The 26,004-nt window shown below is 41.7% G+C and overlaps 2 protein-coding genes across 3 annotated transcripts in view; both read left to right on the plus strand.

The window, feature by feature from the left end:
* shtn3 (shootin 3) overlaps positions 1-18,056 on the plus strand; it is a 35,560-nt gene extending 17,504 nt beyond the window's left edge. The window contains exons 3-17 of one of the 2 annotated variants that reach the window (XM_061235698.1): positions 1,599-1,693; positions 2,256-2,418; positions 3,655-3,752; positions 4,140-4,221; positions 7,460-7,554; positions 8,354-8,500; positions 10,423-10,576; positions 11,043-11,202; positions 11,507-11,577; positions 11,951-12,054; positions 12,353-12,367; positions 13,446-13,520; positions 13,937-14,057; positions 15,401-15,785; positions 16,059-18,056. In XM_061235698.1, the coding sequence (XP_061091682.1) occupies positions 1,599-1,693; positions 2,256-2,418; positions 3,655-3,752; positions 4,140-4,221; positions 7,460-7,554; positions 8,354-8,500; positions 10,423-10,576; positions 11,043-11,202; positions 11,507-11,577; positions 11,951-12,054; positions 12,353-12,367; positions 13,446-13,520; positions 13,937-14,057; positions 15,401-15,785; positions 16,059-16,206 (1,913 nt within the window). In that variant the 3' untranslated portion in view covers positions 16,207-18,056. The remainder of the gene's footprint in view (positions 1-1,598; positions 1,694-2,255; positions 2,419-3,654; positions 3,753-4,139; positions 4,222-7,459; positions 7,555-8,353; positions 8,501-10,422; positions 10,577-11,042; positions 11,203-11,506; positions 11,578-11,950; positions 12,055-12,352; positions 12,368-13,445; positions 13,521-13,936; positions 14,058-15,400; positions 15,786-16,058) is intronic. The other variant, XM_061235699.1, reaches the window with a different exon arrangement.
* A 2,804-nt stretch (positions 18,057-20,860) lies between these two features.
* On the plus strand, positions 20,861-24,500 carry thoc3 (THO complex 3). The gene is made up of 6 exons (XM_061236086.1): positions 20,861-21,041; positions 21,409-21,565; positions 21,814-22,018; positions 22,568-22,729; positions 23,198-23,298; positions 23,580-24,500. The coding sequence occupies exons 1-6, from the start codon at positions 20,862-20,864 to the stop codon at positions 23,741-23,743; spliced, it is 969 nt and encodes a 322-aa protein (XP_061092070.1). The 5' UTR covers position 20,861; the 3' UTR covers positions 23,744-24,500.
* Positions 24,501-26,004: the final 1,504 nt, after the last annotated feature.

A 26,004-nucleotide genomic window follows, 5' to 3' on the forward strand; every position in this document is an offset into this window, starting at 1 on the left:
GACACCAAAATCAGAATCTCAAGATTTTACAGGTGGTCATTGGCCAGTCTGGAGACTGTGATGGCCATTGCAGAACATGGATGTTGTTTTCACTTTTCTGTGTGGATTTTGATGTTCAGTGAGGTCTGTAAGTATTTTGACAGTGGTACAATTTCTGTTCTTTTGGCTCCATACTCCAGCACATTGGACTTGAAATAAAAATAATAATATGAGATAAAACGGTCATCTTTAATTTGAGGGTATTTACATCCATAGAAAAAAAAGAAAAAAAAAGAACAGAAATTGTACCCCCGTCCAAATACTTATGGACCTCATTGTATGTTTGGAGCCATTGTCCTACTGGAAAATCGAACCACCTTTGTTGAAATGTAAGACCAGATTCTAAGCAAAATTTTCTCATACTTTTTAAATGCATTGCTCTTTTGCTGCCACATGCATATGCATATGGCCAAAAAGTTACATTTTGGTCTCATCTGACCATATCACTTTAGTCTCTTCCCTTATCAGCCATTCAGCTAGCTAGCTAGGGAGGCAGAACACAAACTACTTTTAAAATCTTAACTATATAGGCTAGCTAGTTAACTAGCTGGCATAGCACCATCACTGCCATTTCCCTGTGTAGCTAACATTCGTGCTAGTTATTTTTGCTGTTTATGACTAGCCAAATTAACTGCCGATTTAGCTGTTTTCTGTTTATGTACACCGACCTAGCTCTCGCTCTCGCTTTACTGTATCAGACGCGTTTTCACAAAATTGAGTGCTTGCCACTTTGGACATTCACCGTGGCTGCTGCTCGCTACAGTGTGCTAGTATGGAATGTCATCTAACTACTAGCTGCACGTGATACCGTTAGTGAGCATTACATGTTCCCATGTTCTTTTGGAAATTTAGATTAGCCTGATTCATTTTAGCATTGTGTCTCCCCATGTTCAGTCTATGGATGATTCATCGTTGAAATGTAGATTATGAAGTAAAGTAAAATGAAATAAAATCTCACGTATGCCTCTGAATTACCGAAACAATGAGTGGTCTTGTGTTGGGATCAATTGAGGCATTGAGATTGGTTTTAAAACGAGTGAGATGTTGAGGTTCAAATTTTGCTATTTTCAATAGAAGAGCCTACCAACACATAGTGGGCACATTTGTCACTTATATTAGAGATTATGATTACAACAAGATGCTTAAGTATCCCACAGCAAAGGAAACATTTAATTTACAATCGAAGTCAGTGGTGAAATTAAGCTGTTTGTCAACTCAAGATTTTCCTGTTGAGTCTTGAATACGTGTTTATTCATGATTTTAACATTCAAAGAAATTATGCCCAAGGGCAGAATATTTCAGTTTTAATGGGCTTTTATATGTTCCTGGCAATGATACAGTATTCAGCCTTTCAAGGTCAAAACCACCATTGCCTTCACACCGAATAAATAATCAGGCTTTGGCCTACAGCCAAACCTTATGCTTCAGACCTGAAGCAGCCCTTTACGTTCTGAGAGCATTTCCAGTTTCCACAAGGCAAATCTCAGCCACCATTCAGCCATGCCTCTGAATCTTGCTTCCTGCTATTTGTTAATCTCTCCTACTCTCTTTTACCCCAGTATCCCAAATGGTGATTGAAGAGGTGAGTGTTCTGCAGACCCAGCTGGAGATAGAGAAGTCCTGCAGAGAGAATGCAGAGGCTCTAGCCACAAAGGTAAGATACAAAGTGATATGATTGTATCTTTCCTCTTAAAGCAGCCATATTTTATTCTCATGGCCACCTGTCCTCTTTTTCATAAACAATTCCATTGGCACAGTCCATGAAATCATATTTTGTGTATCAGTTAAGTATTTGGATCTGAACAGCGTTTGCTATAAAGAATTTGAACATTGTGAACCTGGAGGGATTCTTTTTTTTAAATTACATTATTATTATTTTGCATACATTTGTTGCTTTTGGACTCAATAATGCCATGCTATGCGATTAAACGTTGTCAGGTGTCAGTCTGTCTGGAAAGCCAGATGCTGAATGAGAGACCCAATTTCTCAGGCTGCGCCTTGGCTCCTCCTCTTTCCTACTACTTTTCATAGCAATTTTAGCATTTGCTTTAATAGCGTGTATGTTCACAAGCTAGTTGCTTATGATTGGCTGGATAAGTTATTTAATAAAGTTGTTATTTACAGTAGTTAGTGTTGCTCTTGTAAGTACTGGTAAGTCATTTGCTTTGAAAGCTGCTCCAAATAAATGATTGTAATGTCTGTACATTTGTTCACAGCTGAATTGTGAGAACAGGAAGCTAAAGTACCTGAGTCTGTCTTCTCGACCCTGTCTGGATGAGCTGCTGCCAAGTATCTCTGACTGCATTGCCCTGGAGGAAGAGACAGAGCCGCAGGAACCCAGTCCAGACCCCTACACCCAGTACCAGCAGCAGGTCAAAGGTGTGAGGCCTTTCATATCAGGGTTTTGGCAGCACTGTGGACTAATGGTTAAGACATTAGTAACCACATTGTTATGAGTTTTAGTCCCATGCTGCTGCTCTGCATAATGCCAGTGAAGTAGAATGTTTTTGTGCTGTCGAAAAGCTTTTGTAACAGTAACGTGAGCATCCATTTTCTGAATTGGTGAACATTAAATGACCTGCTTTCCTTAATACACTTCCAAGTTAATGTATTACTTCTTGTCACTGATGCAGCCAACTGAGTTTCAGGGCCTTGTTTTTACACTACATTTGTTGCTGCTTAGAAACCACAAGACATGAGTGAGCATGTCTACCTTGTGACGAACAAATGTGTGTGGTTTCTGCTCAGTGTTTTCTCTTAAAGATTTCTAGAAAAAGAAGTTTCCCCATAAAGCATACTGGAGCATGACATGCGTTACATAAAGAAGCAACCAGAAACTAAGAACACTGTTTGACCTGCACGACTTACTTTCGATTGTTTTCTGAAATTAATCATCAGATATTAACCCTTTACACTTTGCCACCCCAGAGGGCAATTTCCACCGATTTTGTTCTATAAAAGTGTCAATATCTCAAAAACAATTTCCTGCACATGGTTGAAAACTACCATTCAGAAATAAGAGACAGAAAATGTATGTCAGAGCATGTAAGTGTACACAAAAGATACAATAAAATACAAAAATAACAAAATGCCTTAATAGTTTAGTACTGAACAACTCAATTTCTAAATTCCACATGAGTTTTCCGTACAAAATACAAAACGTCTCCATATCTTGAATGATCAGAAAAGGTTTTTTTTTTTCTATTAAAACTTTTCTGATACAAAACGTCAAGGAAATTTACCTTCATGTGTGTTTTATTCACATATATGAGAGTATGTTTTTATAAAGCATGCCCAAAGTACAATATCGGAATATACACAGACCGAAAGTGCTATGATGTTCTCTCTCCTCTTCAGCATATGGTGAGCATTCTGGTACTAAATAGCAGTTTTGCATCACCCAAGTAGATGCTACACATTAGTATCAATGGAAGATGCAGTATGAATGTCGTTCATGATTAGCTGGTCTTGGGGTCAGCAAGCAGCCAATACATTTCATGGGACTTTAAATTGGAAATGACATTTCAACAAAGGTGCATGTTCTGAGCACTGAAGGTGCATGCTGTATGAGTGAGTGAATAAGCGTGTGAGGTGTAGGTGTACTTCTCTCCCCAGACCTGCAGGAGACAGTGACCTCCCTACTGGAGGAGAAGAAGCAGTTTGCCTGCCAGCTGCAGGACCAGCGGAGACAGATCGAGGAGCTGACGTCACGGGTGAGTGTCAGCCTGTTTCTCATCCTTTCAGCGGGAGAAGACCTGGAGGCTAGCACTCAGTCACGCTCAGTAGAGCCTGGGCTGGGTGGCTGGGTGTATGTCTGTCTCTCCCTTTCCTTTCCCTATCTGTCTGTAATGGATGAGCAAGTAAACAGCCAAGTTTTATTAAGAGTAACTAATCTGACCCAACAGTGAAGCCACTGTGCAGGGCTGTTGTGTTGGACCGGAGCCCAGCTCAACAATCTGCTGAGGAACAGTGGTAGGCCGTTAAAATTTGGCCAGAGCTGGGACCTATTTATCCCCTTTTTTCAGTTGGTGCCATCTCTTTCTCTGTTCTTTGAAAAAGTGGAGTCTATTAACTTGGTGGTGCATTGTGGGAATTTTCAGAGTGAAAAGGAACAGGCGGAGATGAAGGAGCTTTACAAAACCATTGAGCAGCAGAGCAAGACCATCAAGAGATTCAACAGAGGTTGGTGAGAGAGAGAGGGAGGGAGGGAGGAAGCGGGGCTGGAAGAGTGGCATGGCCGCGGGAGGTTGTGTAGATGGGCAGAGATGCAGCCTGGTGCTGTTGGGAAGGCCATGAAGCCAACACACTCAACTGCAAAAAATGTTACACTGTTAATAGTCAATTTAAGCAATGCAGGTGAATTGAGGGTGATGCAGTGGAGAAACGGAAGACTCAGCATTTTGAAGCGTGACATTCATCATTGTCTCCATCCCCTCCCCCCATGACTTAATGTGTCATTGGTCTCCTACCGTCTCCACCAAGCTATGACTCATCATTTTCCAGACTGTTAGACACACTCGTCAGTGAGGCATCGACCGCCATGGCCACCACGCGCCTGACGCTTATGTTGCGTCCACAGAGGGGTGAAGGAGCAGGACGGGGTGTCTGAGTGATGACCGATTTGAATGGGAACTGGCTCCACCTCCAGCTGGGAGGGTGGGGGTTCGGGGGGCCGGGTGACTTGTCGACAGGGTGCCAGGCAGAGGCAGAGTAGTCCCATTCCTCAGTTAGTAATTGGAAATTCAGTGAGAATTTGCTTGCTGTGTTTATTGTTGATGTTGGAAAGGGGTATGGACGTCACATGGTGTAACAGTGGATGGAATGGGCCTAGGATTACACTGATCTGTTGAAGAAGGTGTCTTAAGGAATTGAGTGCTAGGAATTGAACCAGCTCCAAGATGCTACATGCAGCACTGCCAATCCAACCTTAGTTCTGAAGTTCTGAAGCACTGCTTCATTAAGTAACACAAGTACATCTATTTGGCAGCAGTTTGTATTGACATATGTTGTCTTGGCTCTCTCTTGGGTCATGCTCAGCGCAATTATTGAAATTGCAATTACCTTAATTATTGTATTGATAACACTTGTATTATTTTATCTGAAAAAATAATGTAATGCCTTTATCAACATAGCTGTTAAAAATATGCTAATAATTAAGCCTGCCTTTGTTTCGTATTCACAGATGACCCAACCCCCTCTATGTAAATTGCAGAGTATAAACACTTTCTTGCCTTGTGTGATAGATTAATTACTGGTGATAGGCATTTCCCTGCTACGGATGCAATCATGAAGGGCTCAAAGATTTCAAAGCTGATAATTAAGTTCACAGGATCTCTTTGCAATTAAACCATTACAAGCAATCATGTATTTATTTATGGAAGTCAGATTTTGTTAAGACTGTTTTTTTAGATAATATGACAATTGAATTCAATTGAAATGTGTTCAATTGTGCTGGGATGAAATAATTCCTCTTGGGCTGTAGAGTAGGACATGAAATTGATATGAACCCCAGTGCCACTTATCATGCTATAAATAATGTCTTCACAGGAAGTGAATTTGATCCAGTCACTGGATTGGTGGAAATGCCCTGGAATTGGTCTGCAGATAACTGTGCATCTATATTAGACAAGCTATTGTTTGTTATCCCGTTGAGAGAAAGCTTTACTGTGACACATTTCTTCAAGTCGGTAGCTGTCAGAATAATGTATTCAAATTTTAAAAACTGCTATGTGGTACGCAGACTCCTAAAGGCTGCCTATATGAATGAATTTCATTGCTATATTGAACAAAGAGGCAATACCTTTTGCAGTGATGTCATAGGCAGCTTGCTTCAGCTTGTTTTTGCTGATGAATTGTGTGTGCAGTAGTCAGTGGCTGTTAACCCTTCCGCCTGCAACACAATGAATCAATTATTCAGCCCATCCTGACTCTGATGAGGAGCTATGAGAGAAGCATTTTGTCACACCAGATTTCAGCAATAACTCTCAATGGTGAACATTAATGACAGTTATCAGCTAGCTTAATCGGCCGTGGAAAATATAGAATGGGGATGAAAAAGAAATGCAGTCTGAGCTCATAGTTCTGCCCTTGGGATTCTGAGGTCAAAGGTCGTTCTTGATTATGCATTGCTGAATTCAGGATCTCATGCTTGTGTTGTGTGTATGTGTACCTGTGTAAGCAATGTTCTGCAACAAATCCCACTGGAATGGCGATGTGCTTTATACAGCTTCAACACACAGACACACAGACAGACACAGACACAGACACAGACACAGACACAGACACAGACACAGACACAGACACACACACACACACACACACACACAGAAAAACCAGGTCCTGGTATGTGCACTGATGCATATGAGCTAAGCGAAGTCTGCTAGCACTGCATTTTAACTGGCTGACGATGATGTCATTCCCAGAGGGTCTTTGTGAGCCTGGATGCTGATTTCTATGGAAACGGACCCCCCCCCCCCCCACAGAGACACAGAGGCACTCCCTCCGTCTGCTCTTCCACTGCACTTGCCTCAATCAAATCTAATGAGAGAGAGAGGCTGTAGGAAGCGCCCCGCAATCCCATATCCCCTCCACACGCACCCTCAGGGAGAAGACAGCAGACTATCCTCCACCAAAGACCAGATATCAAGGGATCTTGACTATTCATCACAGTCGCACAATATCAAACCCCCAATGCACTGTGATGTTGCTGTAACCTATATTTGAATGTCTTCTGTACTGAAACAATTGAGTGGTGCTTTTTATGGCAGAGTGATACTAAGAGTGCAGCTACTGCCTCCTCGAGACACTGATGCTGTCGCAGTGTTCAGATCAGAGAGCTTACACTATTTCAGAGTTACTCTTTTGGGTCAAACACTATATCAGTTATTCCTCTGGGTCTAACACTACCTCATGTTAACATCTTGCCTATCTCAGTTTAACTACATGTTTTTTCTCAGTCCTAAGCTGATGTAGCCTTGGTTGCGATGGTTGCACGCCGTTGCGTACCTCCTCAGGAATTTTTAAGTGCGTAGTTAGAAACCACTGTCCTTCATACACCGCACAGATGATGATTGGTTGACTGGTGATGTGACCTGGTATAAATTAATGCTCTGCCCATGGGTGCTGCAGATCATGCAAAATAAGCAGACTACCCAGAAGTATAAAACAGCCCAATACAACCATAGCATTTCCTGGTGCAACTGAGCCAACCAAGACGACCAGAAGGCAGGGTTTGCAGGCTTTGAGAGTATTTAATAGGTCCCAATACATTCCAAGGCCAGCCCAGTAAAGCAAATAAAAGTATTTGAATACAAAACAATATTTTACCCAGATGTCCAGCAGAGAGAATGTGACATCTTGTTTATCCTGAGAGACCCTGGCACTCCACCCTGGACACTGACTCTTTCATGTATGTCTGCAGTGTCGGTGATGGCAGCCCACGAGTACGAGGGCCTGAGGGACCAGCTGGATTTGGAGCAGAGTCTGAGGCAGAAAGCTGAGACCTACGCACACGAGGTACGCCTGGAAAGAGCTGGTTGCACCGCGGCAAAGCATCGCGGCTGCACCACTACCACAGTGCTGCTGCTAGCCCTGGCAGCCACGGTCCTGATTATCATTTTGATCGCCTTCATTGACGAGGCTCTGGACTTTATGTGAGGAATGTGAATGCTATTATCATGACTGATAATTGAACATAATCACTAACACTAAGCACATGTGTGTTTGTGCTGCTGTATGAATGAATAATGATAATATAATAATTAATGTGTGCTGATAAATAGCAGGTGATTCAGACTATTGGAGTCATCCCACAGTATTGCACTAATATTCCTTGATAGTTCTATGGGTAATTTCCCATGCCTCAAAATACTGATTAACAGAATATTCTATGCTGTATTAAAGTACGTACATGTCTCATTAAAATCTTATCTGAAAATTGCCCTGATATCTTTAATCAACCATTTTTTACAACACAATTCAAGTGTTGTCGTGGGTGAATTGTCCTACATTTGCATACAGACGTTCATTAATGTTCTCGTTGGTATTTCTCACAATTCTATACTTGTGATTACGGACCTCTAATCCCCCTTAGGCTGAGAGCGAATTTCAGGTTTGAAGGGCAGCTGTGCATCTGTTGAGGACACATTCAGCCCAGTGCTTCAGTGGGGGTTAGTCTGTGAGAGATGTGGAGGGGGGGCAGGTGGGTGTGTTTGGGGTCACCGGCAGGATGACCTGAGTGTCAGAAGGGAAGCAAAGCAATAGTTGGGTGTCGTCCACATCAGAGTGGTAAGAAAAGCCCCCCTTCCCTCCACAGATGTTGGTGAAACAGAAGGAAGCGAACCGGCAGAGCATGATTCTCCTGCAGAACGCTGACCCCAGCATACAGCTGCTCAAGGCCCTGGAGGACGTGGCCAACATCACCAAGACCTTGGAGCAGGAGCGACTGCAGCACCAACAGAAGGTAGGATCAAGGAGGACCAGGGGCAAGAGGTCTGAGATGGCTTCTCCCCGCCAGAAACAACTGAACTGCAGTGTCTTCATGTCGTCTGTGAAAATGAAAGAATTTTCTCGAACAACAACCATAGAATAAATACCTAATCTAAAATGATCAATATTATGATCACCTCCACCTCGTCAACTCATTTGACATTGTAAGGAAATGAAATGCAATTAACCTGAGCAAGGTCATTCATGAGTTCCTCTCAGAAATGCCCAAATCAACCAAACTGTCTGTGTGTGTGTGTGTGTGTGTGTGTGTGTGTGTGTGTGTGTGTGTGTGTGTGTGTGTGTGTGTGTGTGAGAGTGTGTGAGTGCATGTGTCTTGTGTTGGGTTTGGATTTGACTTGAGTCAATAAGACAGTTGTGAGGAGAGGTGAAACCATGTTATTTTATTTATCTAACCCTTCTGACACCAGACCATTATCCCTGCAACCTTCTCTCAATAATAGCAGCACACTGTTGTGAACTGCCACACAATAGCTCTATGGGGAGACATAGTCCTGTAATGCTAACACAGAAGCCTCACCAGTCCTTTACAGCCATGAACATTTGCCCAAGGTGGCCCTCAGGTTAAGAGGTTGGGAGGTTGATGGTAACTCCGCTGACTGCTCAAAGTGCAGCCTGGCCTAGATAAAAGCTGAAGGATGGCGGAGTGCCGATCCCCCACAGCTAGAACACACAGACCGCAAAAAACCCTGAAGTCACGTTTGATGATGGATATGGCCATCATTCGTTCAGACTGTATGTCAGCCGTTAAATCGGCACAGGTGCAGACTCCGATCGATCTGAACTGATTCTCAGAGAACCACATGGAGAATGTTTGAGAAAGATCAAAAAGATGAGTGAAACAAAAGACTGCTTGGATGACACTGACAGTAACCTTTTTTGTGTATCTCAGTAGATGTGAGTTTGACACATTTCCAAGGTCATTTCATTGCTTGGAAATCAGCTGTCAGCCAATGGTCATTTCAGCTCTGTCTGGAGACAAGAACACAAAAGCCCTGTGCTGCCTGCAAACATAAGGTCATAAGAACACACACACACACACTCACACACACATTCACAAATACACACACACTGTTCTGTACATAAATGCTTTATCGGTTTTCCTGGCCTTTCAGCTCCTTCGATGCTAAATCGCCCACCATGAGTGCTTCAGTGCCTGTGACTGCATTGCTGCAGAGCACCCTTTTGGCTAAGGAGTGGCACAGCAGACTCCTGCTCCCTCCAGCTCCTCCACTGATCAGTTCCAGACCATGTTGGCTCGCCTTCATCAGCTGCCAAACAGCACAGTCTGATCGCCGCTCTGGCGTCGGGCTCCGTGTGACTGTGGTGCAGTGTGGGCGGGGGATTTGGGGAAGGGGGGCTTCTGCACAGCGGAGATGGTGTGTCAGATGATGAAAGCGTGCAGGCCGAGGCGGGGTAGTGTGAGTGTGTGTGTTACGCGGGATGCACGTCGGAGGTTTCCGTGCTGTGAAGCAGAGGGGATTGTTTGTGGACAGGCAGAGAGGTGACGGGTGAGCAGACTCTGCTTGTGGGTGTGCGGAGCTGCTTGTGATGTTCTGCGCTCGACGACGGCTCCCTGAGCCGGCTGCAAGCCTACGCTGTCCGGGCTTCATGCATATTCAGCAGGCTGCAGACAGCCTGGAGTAAACTCACTTGACATTTTAACGTCTCTGGGCTGCCCATTAAAAGTGCAGTTAAACTCAGCAACGCTCGCTTTTCTCACTCCCGCTACAACACTGAGCGGCTCTTAAAAACCTCTGTAAAACGCTGCCAGTCCAAACGCATATTTCTGGCGTCTTAGAAAACGCACCATAGCAACTCCCGCTTGCGCATGTTGCAGTACAAAACTCCCTCTGATGGAGCTGCTTCTCTCCTCAGGTGAAGAGCCTAGAGGCTGAGCTGGAGGAGTGCGCCCTCCGGAGGCAGCTGGAGGAGGTGCGGAAGCAGCTGGATCTCCTGGAGGAGGAGAAGCGTGAGGCGGAGGGCCGGCTGCAGGAGGTGGAGAGGAGTAACAGCAGCCTGGAGGGCCAAGGTGGGTCCCTGCTCTGTTCTACCCACACATCGCAGGCCTGTCATGCACCTGCCACATCCCTGGGACACCCCAGCCAAACACCTGCCACACTCCTGCTGCACGCCTTTCAGTGGAAAATCGAAACAAAATCATTTCAACAACTTCTTTAAGCCTGGCCTTAAAGTTGATGTCTTCTTGTAGTGTGTGTTGTCCTATATTTGTCTGAGAGAGAATTCTGTTACTTTCAGTATCACATGTACTGTGTGGTACAACGACCTAATTGTTCCTACTGATTGTATGTGAATGGGGAGTGGTTATCACATAAATAACCTCGCTTGACTAATTAGCCCGCTTCTTATGATGACGGCTGAGCGTTTTTTATCCAGCATCTGCTAGAAAATGTACCAGTGCTCAGCCAAACAGGAGGGCACAGCGCTTTCAGATGGAGAAGCTAACTCCCCTGTCGTGGGTGTTTCTATTTGTGCAGTGCAAGAGTTGCTGGCCGTGCAGAAGAGCGCAGATACGGCAGCAGGCCCGGCTCCTGGGACCGCCCCTCCCCCCGCCCCGCCACCCCAGCCCCCTCCCCCACCTCCTCCTCCCCCTCCCCCTCCCCCGCCTCCTCCCCCCTCCCGCTGCAACCCCCTCAGGTGAGACACCGCTGCCAGCAGCCCCCGCAGAGAACAAACACATGCAGATCCGAGGACTAGACACTGCGCATAGCCTCCATTTGTCACCCGGACATAATGCTGACTGGCCGTGTTTTTGTGAAGGCGACTGGAAGAAAACTTGGAATTGTTCCTAAAATGTGTGCTCTGCTTTTAAAAAGGCCCGAATCTGGTTTTGAGAGAGCAGCTGCGTGTTATTATTATTAGTAGTATTCGTGTTTGTATTATAATAAGTCCCTCAGACTAAATGTCTGAATTATTTCCTATTATTTCTTTGCTTCTGTAGTTCGCTCATTGCAATAATGCGAAAATCCTCAAAAGGAGGGAAGGGGCCTTTGAAGGCAGAGCAGGTCCCTGGTAAGTGTATTTTATTTATTAATTAAAGGTACAATAGATCATTTCAGACTCCTAATGGTCAAGAGAGGAATTGCAGCAACAAACACCCTCAAACCACAACACTGTTTATCCCTCCCCATCCCTGTGAACACGTTGATGTCGAAATGCCATGTGGCAATGTGGCCATGTGGCAATTAGAACCAATTTTCAACCAATGAGCTTGAATTATTGTACAGCTGTACAATGTTTTGGTACAGAGTGCTGGTGCATCAACTATATATTTTGAAACTGAAATTGAAGGACTATAAACACAGGCAGAGGGTGAATCAACATGTCAGTGAGCCTTTTTCAATGATCCTGTGAGGTGATACCAGTGTCTGTTTGGCTTGTGAAGATGGTGGAGGCGTGGATGATGTGAAAGTGAAGGCTGTAAACGAGATGATGGAGAGGATCAAGCACGGGGTCGTCCTGAGGCCTGTCAAAGGGCAAGACACCAAGGTGAGCTCTCTGCTAGAGCACAACATCCCTGCCATACTGTTCTCACTGGTCTCACACTGCCGCCTATCAGATGCCTACTAAAGCCATCTTCAGCTCTTTCAGGGGCTAGTTTACATGGTGAAACCAATACACTTTGCGCAAAGTTGAGAATCTCCCTTTGCCCATGTGAATTTAGAATTTTGTTTAGAATTACAAATCTAAAACCATAGACTACAGTACATATTAAATCTTCATGTTGTAATGGTAATTATTTTTCTTTTCCATTCACATTATTTCTCTTTGACTGGCGACACTGAAGAGATTTGGCATAAAGGTAAGCGTTTTAAAGATTTCCTTCATTTACCTCCGCTGTATAAAAAGCCTAAAAAGGAAGGACAGAAACAGTGTTGTTGAAACCACTCACTGCTGCACTGCTTAATGTCAGTGCTGCTGCTTTTAAAAATAACATTTTCAAAGAATTCTTTGTTTCCTTTTACTTTTATTTGTAATTGACAGCATTTTCCCAGTACTCTCGACACTACGCAAGCCATCGCTGTTTGCATATCTCTTTTCTTCACTTGTCATTTGGTTGCTAAGAGTAATGCACCTTGCAGTGATTCCCTGCTCAGTATTTTGAGAGGGTTCCCTGTGCCACCTGCTTTGTCTTTGGCTGGGATGTGCTCCATTGGGGAATGATTCAAGGCTTAAAGCAGATCTCAGATAGACACCCTCTATAAACGCAGTGCTTTGATTTGATTTAATGTTATTGATTGTCTTTACCGGGACTACTTTCCCCCCCTCGAAGGGGCAGTGAAGAATAAATCAATACAATGACCCTCAGGCCATATTCACGTTTAATGGATACCAGCTGCGCGGGCGACTATAACGCTAAATTCCGGCCTGTTTTATGAGCAAGATCTAAGTATATGAACTTAATTTTATGTAATAACCAGACTGATGAATAATGTAAGACTTGTGGTATAAGTTTCTTCTGTATAAAGTGCTGAGTGGGCTGTGGTTAGACTTTGGTTTCTTGATAACAAACGTTTCTGGGTGTGATCGTGGAATAATCTCTATTACTATATGGTGGAATTTCTCAGGAGGCTAATGTGCTGTCCTGAGCATTTGTATGCACGGCAGGTTTCTATCACAGAGATAGGGGGCAAAGGCTGCCATGACACTAACACCATTTTATATAACGATGTTGCAATTGATCCAATTGAGATCAATACATCTGGAACTGTCAGAGAGTGAGGTCACGGGGCCACAGAAGCTAAGCTAATTGCTCCCATTTCTCACTGGCACTGGCTAATAATTCAAAATAATTAGCATTTTCATTTTTTGAGGAGGGATGGGATGATTCACTTATAATCCCCACTGTATTTGAAAGAGCTGCACTTCTCTTGTTACAGCAGCACCCCCCAGTGGTTGAAGTGAAACCACAGGCAGAGAGCAACAGCGCAATGGAGGAACTGAAGGGCATTCTGGTATTCTCTCCTTGTGGTTTTCATGCTGTTAACAGCCAGTATTGTCTCTTGTAATGTGTAGTGGTGTTATCAGGTTCTGTAGTAAGTTGTATTTTATTTGAGATTCTGTGAGTAAGCAGTCAGAAGACAAGTCCGTTATTCCTGGTGCATTCCATTTGTAGATTTTTCGGGGTTGTTTTTTTGAGATTTTGTAAAAAATAAATGTTAGTTCATATTAACATTTTTGATACAACCCTCAAACTGAAAACAGAGTGAGGTTTCTGCTGACTCAAACCACGCACTCATTGGGATTCTGAGCATTTAAAGAAATTGGGCTAGCTTTGATAAGCGATAGCCATCAAACTGAGATGAGTGCATTAAATTAGAACTGCTCAGTTCCCTGTTGTTGATCAAGGACCTCATGCTTGAAATCTCAGGATACAGTGAAGAAGAGTCCGAGTCGAGGGTTGGTGGAGGTGTTGCCAGGAAAGAAGGACAGTGAACTGGAAGTGATTCTAAGGAGGCGGCGTAAACAGGCCTGTGACCCAGGTTCAGGAGGTACTGTCACTCATCGCCCCCACCCACCATAAGCAGGCTTCTGTGAAAACTTTACATTTTTACTTCATTGATCTTGATGCTCAGAATGTGACTGTATCTTGCAGAATTTAGATTTAAGTCCTAGAGCTTATGCATACAGTATATAGAGTCAAGGTAAGTAGTTCAAAATAAAATTGTCTCCAACTTCAAAAATATATATATATAGGAATCAGAAAAGTCAGCTGCACAGCTGAGAACTAAGGCAACCAAAGTCTGAGTTTGTACCGTGTCCACAAGTAAAATCTCTTTTTAAATTGTTTATTTTCTGAATTTGGACCACGTTTATGCTTTCCTTTGATATCCATTCGATTTTAAAATGGCCTGGTGGCGTGATGTCATCCCAAGGGTAAGATATATGATCATCAATAAGAGAATCATGAATATAAAATTAACAGTTCAGTATCAGAACAGAATCTTACACCTACTACACATAATATTGGCAGCTCTCCAGAGGAGAGAATAGTAAAAAAATGAAGGGAAAATATATTCATTGAACCAGCAGAAAAACAGGGATGATGCTGTTAGCATTCTGCTGTAGCTCTATTAGTATCTGTCCAGGTTTAGGTTGACTAGTGATCCCCTTCTGCTCTCTATTCACCAGTCTCCTCTCCCTCTTCTTTTATCATATCAGCTGCTCCTGCAAAACATAATTCTCACCTTGTCCATAATAAACATTTGCCTGACTCAATTCTTGTATTCTTGGTGGCTCTTATCATTTAAAGAAATCACTAAAAGTCAAATATTAATTTGTTAGAAATGTAGAAAAATAAAATAGAAAAGGTGCCTTATTTATGTTGGACATTAGCAGTTTGCATGTGTGCTGTTCTCCTCCTTTCCACTAGAGGGTACAGTCACCCACGTTTTCACTTTATTATTCTACATAGTTTTGTATTTTTGTGTAGTAGATAGCAGCAGAACTTAACAGTAGGCAGGTTTTCATTTAGTCTTCTTCTTGCCAACATTCCAGCACAATTTAACATTTTGTGACAAGAATTACTGCAACTCTTGTATGGCTTGAAATTGAATTCTAAAGATCAAGTGCAGAGCAGTTTATTCTTCTTCTCCAACTGTTCTTGGGATCGCCAATTGTGTGGCTGTAGAATCCTGCAGGGTGTAAGGGTTAGGGTTAGGGTTAAAAAAAAGACATTGGTTCATCACAAATATTTATGTCACAAATACAAATAAGCACAGCTATTTCAAACCGTACTCATTCTTTGAACTGCTCATGAGTCATGACTTCATTCTATTGGAATGTGTGTAGCCTCCTACAGAGTGCATAATGCCGATTCTCCATTGTTCCACAGATGAGAAGGATGGTCAGATCAGTAAGTTTTCCTCATCAGAGAGCCTGAACGCCCGGAACAGCTCTGGCGGCTCCAGACACAGCTCTGACTCGGGCAGAGAGGCAGACGGGCCCAGACTCTTCGGCAGTCCTGGCAGAGAGGCAGACGGGCCCAGACTCTTCGGCAGTCCTGGCAGAGAGCCGGATGGGCCCAGACTCTTCGGCAGTCCTGGCAGAGAGCCGGCCGTGTTCAGGCGTGGTTCGGACTCCGGGAGAGAACCGGTTGTGATGAGGCGCAGCTCCAACACTGACAGAGAGCCCAGAGGGTCTTGGCAGGGGGGCAGCGCACGCAGCTCCCTGTCTGAGAAAGGGGCCTGTGAGGTGGTCACCAACGGCTGCTTTGATGGGTAAATCAGCACCCCACACCCCACTGTGCATAGGGCTTCAGCTTACTGTTGGGTTCTCATTAGATTGAGGTGTTACATGTTTCTGTGTCAGAATTTACCAGTTAATTACCTCGTAAAATATCTGCCACCTTATACTGATTTTACTGTATACTCCAATATCGAATATCAGTGTACTTTATTTGAAATGGTCAGCACTAAGTGTTATCTTGGCACATTAAAACGACTTTGATGAAGGAAGGTGAGGAATGCGTGTTAACAATTTGTTTCTTGCAGCGAGGAGGAGAAGCAGAAATCGGAGAAGTGCACACGCTCAAATGGAATCAACCACACCGTGCTCCAGCAAGACAAGCACACCACCCTCACAGCAGGGTCGCCAACCGGCCCCAACCCCCTGAATGGGAGCAACGACGCAGAGTGTTAACTGCAGTCCCGGGGACAGTCACAAGGGGGCAGCAGTGCAGGATAGGGCAAATAGCTGCACAATTTGCACAGAATCTTCATTTGTTTTGTAACTTTAGACACCTGACTTGAACAAGTTTTGTTTTCTCTCTAGATTTGGATGCACAGACCGTCTGCTGGTGTGGGCTGCTGTCTGATTAAAAGCATCGGTTGGCTTGTTTTTAGTACAATATGATCGTTTTTTGTGTTTCTCTCTTTAGTGAACTTAAAGGACTATAGAAAATCTGAACAGTTCGTCTTTTACAAATACTCTTATTCGCACTATGTATGCAAAGGTTCCTGAAAATTTGATTATTACTATTATTATTATTATTATTATTATTATTATTATTATTATATGGAACACTAAAATGTCTGAAATGGCCTTGAGTTCTGATTTTATACTATATAATGTATTAATGCCTTCATGAATATCCTGAAATTTCCTGAAAAAAGGATTGCTTTTTCTCCAAACTAACCAAAAAACAACAATAACCATTAACTAAAAAGCTATAAATAATAGCAAATAAAACACACTTTAAGCAGGTCAATAGCTGGACTCAAATTAAATCAAGTGTTAAGTATTGCACATTCAAGTACTATTTAGCATTTAAGGTGGAAGACTCCAGTATTTAAGTTAAGTGAACACGCTGGTGTGTAGTGCTTGTTGTGTCAACAGATGTCAATAGAGTGGTGATGCAAATGAAAGCTATGCAGGTGTTTGGTTATTCTTGGACTTCCTTAAGGAATTAAGTGCTACTATACTCAGCCTACCTCCAAATAGACACATCCACCTCTTAACTCTCATAAATTGTATGAAATCATCAAGTATAAAGGGTGACAGCTTGAATGGAGGTTGCAACGGCTCAAAATGTCTTCCGCATCCTGCCTCTCAGGTGCTTGCACTGTGGCGGTCACTTTATTTAAGGGGTAAATTATTTGACGAGTTATCTCTTGAAGGAAGGTGCTACAATCAGTACATCTCCGCTCATTGCCATTGTCATTTTGGGAATAACTGGAAGGTTTTCAAAGCCAGGGAGCTAGTGTTACATCCAATCTCGTATTGACTATTCCATGCTTAAATCCTGGTTCTAGTTTGCTGCAGTTGAGCATATAGGGTAAAACTACGCTAGTTTGATACATGAGTGTGTAGTTTTATTCTGTGACCGATTCCCCTCTACGCCTCGGGGGTTGTGGATCAAACAAAGGCTGTTTAACAGAAAAAAAGGCTGTTCCATCTCTTATTCCATTTTTGTACCAAACGCGAAGGAAGCCATTTGCATACCATGGAGTCAAGTGTACCAGCTTATGCCATTCTTATCTATGGACTGACTGAGTCATACATTTATCATGTTCTTGCTTACTGTAAACCTGCCTTTAGATTTTATGCTAACATTAACACTAAATTTGGACACAGTACAATGGATTGTCACATCAGGGCAGCACTTCAGCATAATAATGCTTCCTCTAAACATTTTAAGAATTATTACCCTCTTTTATCAAATCTACAAGGCTCCATTTGAATTGTAAGATGTGGCAGGACACAATGAATGATTGTGCTTTTATCTCCCCCAAGCTCCACACACAGCTTTGCTAACACTGCTTCAATTCCACATTTTTGTTGCCCTCTGATAATTCAGTACGAGCACTGTAAAGTAATGATCTGTATGTGTGAATTTGCTTGTTCCTTGGCTATGTGTGTATGTCTGAGATGTGAAGATAAAGATGACATTGTCACAAAATTGAGTTTATAAACATTTTCATGGCTCTCTTATTCATTAAACATTCTTTTTTTTAAATTGGAGGTAATAAATAAATTGGCCATTTAAAGTATTGTTATCTCCTGTCATATGTTGTTGTCTAGCTACCACTGTTGTGTGTCTGAAATGGATTGTTTTACAATACAAAAAAAGCATTTGCTATCCCAGCCACATTTGTTCTTTAACTATAAGCCACAGCCAGAAGGACAATTGGCTAGTTGAGCGACATCATAAAAAATAAATTAGTTTTAGTTCATACTTAGTTATATATTAACTAGCAACTACATGGCATTTTACATTTAGATAATTAATAGATACTCCTACCTAGAGAGACATGGATATGTATGTTTAAAGGTTTAAGCAATAACAGAGCAGATAGAAAAGTCATCAGGCACTTGCACTCAATGAATAGGGTTATAATAGTATGTACTAAGCATCAGCAAAATTATAGAAAGCACATGCATTGCAATATATCAGTCTAAACATTTCCACCTATTCTTATATGGGGATTAAATGAGTGGAGTTCAATTTATTACCAGACTGAGCTATTGAGTCAGGGTCCTTCGTGACATCAAGAATTCCCTGACCCAATGGCCAATAAACATTTTTTGACTTAATTGCATATCTCCTCCCATAGCTTCATAGATATTTTCAAGATAGATTTGTAGCATGAGCTATGTGGTGGCACAGTGGTATAGTGGATAATAATATTTCCTCACAAGAACATCCTGGGTTTTGACCCTGACCAGGTTATTTCTGTGTTGAGCTTGAATTTAGCTGTTAGTCACTAGTAGGTGCAGCTACTAACTTGGCATGGCAAGTTTGCCATGTTCTAAAAATAGAAACAAACAGTTGCGTATCCTTATTTAACTTTCCTTACATAGCTGGATACAGACATTGCAACTAGCCAATATGGTTCATAGTAAAACCTATCCGTCCATACAAGAGAGTTAAGAGTCAAAATGACATAAAATATAAAATATAAAATATAAAATAAGCTTAACATAAATTAACTTATAAAGATGTTTTACCACAGTCATTTGTTTTTTAACAAGATTAATAAATGAACACTTATGGTAGGTACAGGTAAGGTTGGAAATCAAGAAATCTGTAAGGACCCTCCCATAATTGTCCTCCATTATACTGAGTGTATGATAGCAGAAAGTGACACAAGCTGGAATCCTATGCTGCTATCATTCACTGGGTGTAGCCTACATTGTGTTCTTACAAAGGGGACAAGTGTTGCTTCAAAACTTAAAGAAGTGGTTTTTTTAGACTTTTAGCTGATCAATCAGGTGACTAGCTTTGACCAGCCACAGACCAGACCAGCTAACAGAGTTGAAAACTCAGCTTAAACCATCTTAAACACTGCATGGTCTTAGCTGAAGTTTTTAGCAGGGCTTTTTAATTAAAGTTTGACGTTCTCACTGTGTCTGCATGGGCTTCCTTACATTCCTTACACAGTCCAAGGAAGGACATGCAAGTTAGGCTAATTGGACAGTCTAAATTGCCTGTAGGTATGAGTGTGTGTTTGTGGGTATGTGTGTGCGTGCGAACCTGCATGATTGATTGTGTTTTCCTGGGCCTGTATCACAATGCCGGGTTAATTGCATCACGTAAAACCCATAACCCTGCCGAATATGGAACAAATATGGAACAGCTGTTCCAGGTTTTTACTCAGTGCAGTTATCCAGCTAACTCAGATAATGGATGAGTGCTTAGCTTGTCGAAAACATAAAGTGACTGTAAAAGTAAATCTGTGAATGGTTTCAAACTACATTGAATGGTGTTATTATGGTATACATTAAGCATCAGCAAAATTACAGAAATCAAATGCACTACGACTGGTTGATAGGCTATGAATATATGTCTAGTACACAAGATAGAGAGGTCAAATCTGTAACTACCACTACCGACTACTACAATTTGAGAAATTACAGTAACAAGAATACCAAATGGTAACACTGTTGCCTTGCTAGGAGTCTTTCTGTGTGGAGTTTGCATCTTGCTCTTTTTCAGCTCGTAACCCCTCTACTGAACTTGACATTTTGGGAGAAGTTGAGGTGGTGAGGCAGTCCAGACCACACACATTCAATCCTGATTTACAGAATGTATGTCTGACTTGCAATTTGTGTTATTATAGTTATTTACATTACTTTGAATAGATATTTTGTGGATGTGTATTGGATACATCCCTCTATGATAATTTATGGTTATTTCAAGAGCTACAGTCACTTTAAGATGCAACACATTATTGACTACAGTATTTAAAAGCTTAATTCGTTTGAGAGAAAAATAATAGTATAATTTGTACTACCATATTTCAATTAGATTAGCAGTGTATATATACAAGTACGTAATAATAACTGAAATAAGATAATGAGAAACAAGAATTAAAAGGTCAGAAATTCTGGAGTGGACTTCGTTCTAGTTTTAGTTGTAACTAATGTCGCACTGGCAAAAAGGGATTAAGATGTCCGTAGATTTTGTATTTTGTGTAAATTATATAAATTATATAAAAGTGATATGACTTATTGGTCATGAAGACATTTTTGGTTATACGATATGTGATTTCAGTGCTCACCCGAGTATCTTCTTTGAATACTTTGTACGCTTGAATGCACTGTCAATAAAGTTCGGAGCCTGAATGGAATTAACCATTTGTTGTTTCAGGGGTTGCTTTGTATTTTCAACATTGAATTAGTCACCTCCTAGATAATACAGACAAAATGTATAATGATTTATTATGTAATTAACTTTTCAGATTCCACAACCATAAGCGGCTGCACCTTTCATAAAACTGTATTCATTCTGTTCAGATTGTTGTGAATATGGCCTCCCCCATACACATCCAAAAGTATTAAATCCCAACACGAACATGGCGTCGCAGTACTATCTGGAAATGCAAGAGAATTTCAAAAATAACAACAAAAGTCGTGAATTCCCGGCACACAGCGCTAAAGTGCATTCAGTTGCTTGGAGCTGTGATGGCAGGCGACTGGCTTCTGGATCATTTGACAAAACGGCGAGCGTATTTGTCCTGGAGAAAGATCGTTTGGTAAGTGAAGTGTTTCTACACAGTAACGAAGATATGGGCCGCTAGGCGCACGTCTTCGTTACTGGATGGATGTGAAAATGGATGTGCATCTCGGAATTATTTTAATAACCAGTTCGCAATGTAAATTATATCATTTACCAGGTTACCATACATGGAGCAATATACTGTGTGAGATTAATATTGTAACGTTATTTTAAATGATTTGCAGTGTTTCACTATCTTACCATGTGTCTCGCCCATCTGCATGTGTTAACGTAAAGTTACGTTGATCAGTGTAGGTTAGCTATCTAAGTTAGTCGATATAGCTACACACTTAACAATGACTAGCTGCATGTCTGTTCGCTTCATGTGTAACTTCTAATTTCAGGTGAAAGAAAACAACTACCGGGGTCATGGGGACAGTGTCGATCAGTTATGTTGGCATCCCACAAACCCAGACCTCTTTGTTACTGCATCTGGGGATAAGACCATTCGCATCTGGGATGTTCGGACCACGAAGTGCATTGCTACTGTGAACACAAAAGGTTTTCTTTCTCCCGCTATTTTTGTAAAATATTTTAGCTAACGTTAGTTGATGAACAGGAGAGACAATGACTTAATTAAAAGTTAAACTTGACTGATATAGCTTAACACAAAACATGTATGTTGTCTACAGAAGTACTCAAATTGTTTGGTATAGAATTCTAGAATAACTCCGATTTCGAGGGATTTGTATAATCCCTGCGTTAAGTCTAGATCAAGAATTGTGTTTATGAGTCTGTTCTGATCACAGGGGAAAACATAAACATATGCTGGAGTCCTGACGGACAGACTATCGCCGTTGGTAACAAGGATGATGTGGTTACTTTCATCGATGCCAAAACCCACCGGTCACGAGCAGAGGAGCAGTTCAAGTTTGAGGTGAACGAGATCTCTTGGAACAACGACAACGATATGTTCTATTTGACGAATGGAAATGGCTGCATCAACATTCTCAGGTACTGGCAAGGGGCTCTACGGTGCATTAAAGCTGCATTAAAACACTGCTTAGCGCACTGCAATTGACCCACCGTTTGGGATCTTAAGGCATAAGTCATACATATTTATGTATAGTCAGCTGATTGAAAAGCCTGATTTATTTTAATGTGTCCAATTGTTTTCCTGCATATACATTCGGTTTTTGGAGTTACAAAGCCAATAACATGTACAGTAGTTGTTTGGTTTGGTTTGATACGATACATGGTTGTGTTGTCCAGATTGTATTTAAAATGAAATAATCTTATACATGGCCGCCCCACCCTGTCCCTGGCAATCTACCATCCTCTAGTTTTTCCATTACATTTCATTATACTAATTAGCAGCTAAACAAGATGTTTAGCTGTTAAATTAGGTGCTTTCTTAGGGTAAGAGTGGAAACCAACAGGACAGTAGATCTCCACGAACAGGGTTGGGCAGCCCTAAACTAAAATGAAAGTAACATAGTGTGGCTGTGCCTGTATATTTTCTGACAAAGTTGTACAATGGAAATAACGCCATTTTCTCTTCAGTTACCCAGAATTGAAGCCCATACAGTCTATCAATGCCCACCCATCCAACTGCATCTGCATCAAGTTTGACCCCACAGGGAAGTACTTTGCCACAGGCAGTGCAGATGCTTTGGTCAGCCTGTGGGATGTGGAAGAACTTGTGTGTGTGCGCTGTTTCTCCAGGTGAGGGCGCACTTAATACATGTCTACACTGAGGCCTGCGTCTGGAGCATGTCTAAGTGTTCACCTAGGTCATACTTTAAGCATACTGTATGAAAATTTATGTGATAATCATAATAGCAATAACAGTGGACTGAAGATTCCTGTCTTGGTTGCAACTGAGACCGGGCTGCTGTTAATAGCTGCTGATAGCTGTTGAGGTTAGAGCTGACGTCATTGGTCATCACTCCTGGTCTCTGAGAGCCGCAGGGTCTGCTGGCTTTTGTTGTTACTCAGCACTTAATTGATCAATTAAAGGAGTTAATTACACAGTAACTTGACTCACCTTGGTTCTTGTATCTGAATAGGTTTGTGATATTAAGGCAAAAACAAAAACCAGCACACCTAGCAGCTCTCCAGGACTGCTCTAGCGTTGTTAGTGTTGAGTCTTGCTATGAGCTTCAGCATTTCCCTTTTTTGAATATTTACCAGGTTGGACTGGCCGGTGCGGACTCTGAGCTTCAGTCACGATGGCAAAATGCTGGCTTCAGCATCTGAGGATCACTTCATTGACATTGCAGAGGTTGAGACGGGTATGCTTTCTGAGATATCGGTTTTATTTTCCCCCGAGGTCTGCTTCTCTACAGCTATGGAGTGGTGCTCATTGAGTCAGGTGTTGAATATGTTCAGACTAAGCTAGAAACTTTTGGGCATGACTTAATATTCTTGTAAGATTTTGATGGTTAAAAAAAAAATAAAAAAAATGTATATAAAAATATCGTATAGAAATGTTTCTCAAGAAAAGCCATTTCATGTCCATTTCTTCTGAAGAGCGAATTAGAAAATAATTGTTTTTCTTCTGTGCCTTGTGAAGGAGAGAAGTTGTGGGAGGTGCAGTGCGAGTCTCCCACTTTCACCGTGGCTTGGCACCCAAAAAGACCTCTGTTGGCTTACGCTTGTGACGACAAGGATGGGAAGTACGACAGCAACCGGGAGGCAGGCACCGTTAAGCTTTTCGGACTGCCCAATGATTCCTGAGGGCTGTCTGCACGCTGGTGTGCCATGAGCGATCCTCCACTCCGTTATCGGTTAATCGGGAATAGTTGTGATCTGGAACCTTGTGATTGAAGCCACCGCAGATCTTGCAGTGCCATTAGTAATTTTTCAGCACACAAGCAAGGAAACGTCATCGTTTTGCAGTTTAAACTTGCGCGCGGCAAGTTTAAACTGCAAACTGTTTGCCAACCTTATAAAATGGCTTATTAACAAGGTAGTTCTGTGCCTGATGGCTTGGTTGTTTTTTTTTTTTTTTTTTTTTTCTTTTTTTTTCTTTTTTTTTTTAAGAACACATGGGTAATACACAAATATGAATCTCTCAATCCTATTTTGGAGCATTCAGAAAATGCTGCTGATTTTAAAAAAAGGGGTTACCATACCCTTACAGTTTAAAAAAGCTTTTGTTTGTTCGCTTAATTTTATAGTCGTTGTATTCACTAATGGGGACCAACCAAGAAGAACCAATTCTTTGGTGTTAACTTTCATTCAAGGCCTAGCAGTATCCTGTACACTTTCACAGACAGGACAAAGTTTGCAGATGAACAACAAGGTTTCACTTCCTCATTGTATCCAGTAGGGGGCGTTGTCACCTTATGATGTTACGTTTGGAAAACGTGTTCTGCCACTGTGGCTTTACGTTTGAAAGCAAATGTCATGAAATAGATTTTTTTTTTTAACGTATACTTTTTGTCCATGGAAGGTGGATTTTGTTGTACCATTAAAAATACAGAATATGAAATGACAGGCTGTCTGTTTCTCTTCATGGCCCTGATTTTCAGGGATGCGTTTTAGCCTTTCCCCTCCACTGAACCTCAAGAGATATTTTGCTTGGTTTATTATGTATGTCTGAACTGCACGAATACCAAGGATTCCCTGTCAAAGAGTTGGGATTTATATTGAAATGTATGTGCATATAAAACATGCAGATTATGCACACGCATGCAAAACAAAATGTGGACAGTGTATGAAGCATACTGTATATATAGACTCATGTTGTATTTTCACATTTCATACTTGAGTAAGCTAAGAATGGCATATAGGTAAACACTAATTTGTTTTAGAAAATATAAATCCATACAGCAGCAGTGTTTTATTAGAAATCCTCCTCACTTTTGCGTGTGTATTACATACTTACTGTCCAGTTTATGAAATAAGTATTTCATTGCTTATTTGTTTCATAGTAAATTGTGGATTTGGCCTTTGGCCTCATTTCCTTTGGCCTCATTTCATAACAGTGTTATGCATATAGTGGCTTTTTCAATTTTCCTGATGACTATGAATGTATCAGGAAAATTAATAAAATTGAATAGTAGTTTATCACCTCCCACCATAAATTACTATTCAGTTGCATTCATTTTCCCTATACATTCATAATCATATACCAAGAGAAACATTTCTAGCTACTGGTGAGATCCATTTGCCTGTCATTAGGCCACTAATCTGGACTGGCAGAGCAAGCCATTGGGATGTTTCAGCACATGCAGATTTGGCATGGCATAAATGTGCTATAAATGGTGATTTGTAATGAGTTGTCTGTTCTGTTTGGCTGCCTGTCTTGAAGGTTGCTTAATGGGCACTGTGGACAATTTAACAAGCCTGTATACTACACTTACAATTCACAGAGCTCCCCTCAAGGTCACACAGGCTAATTGTCACAATGGATTTAGATGGACAAGCAACTGTCTTTATTTCTTATATTGCACAGTAAGCGTCCAGCTGACATGCATTGATGAAGATCCATTACTTTTCATGGATTCTGTCTGGAGTAATCCAGTGGACAGTCCTTCTGGAGGTGTTTGATATGGCCGCTTGCTGATTTTATATATATTTTTTATTCTTTTAATTTAAATTGTTACCCAATTTAAAACCTGAGATTCTGTGTAAAAAGAAGAATATATCAAGATGCAGACAATGAGTAAAAAGAATGGCACTGAAGGGGCATGTTCTGAGAAGCACTTGCCTTAAAAAGTGAGCAGTTTTGAAATGTCTCCGTCCTATACATTTGTCTGAATTAAAGCACTTCTGCAAAGAAGAGTGTGCTAAAATTTCTCAACAGCGATGTGAAAGACTGATGACAAATTATAGGAAGCGTTGCCTTCAATCGCATCCGCGGCAGCAAAGGGTCTCTGTCTCGATAAGCACAGTTCTCGGTTTACAGTTCCCACACTGACACCAATTTCTGTTCCCTCTACTCTCGTTTGGCTTTGGCTACCTCATCCTCCGTTGTCTGTCTCTGTCCCTCA

This window comes from Conger conger, chromosome 3 (assembly GCF_963514075.1).
Source record: "Conger conger chromosome 3, fConCon1.1, whole genome shotgun sequence".
NCBI classification, from domain to species: Eukaryota; Metazoa; Chordata; class Actinopteri; order Anguilliformes; family Congridae; genus Conger; species Conger conger.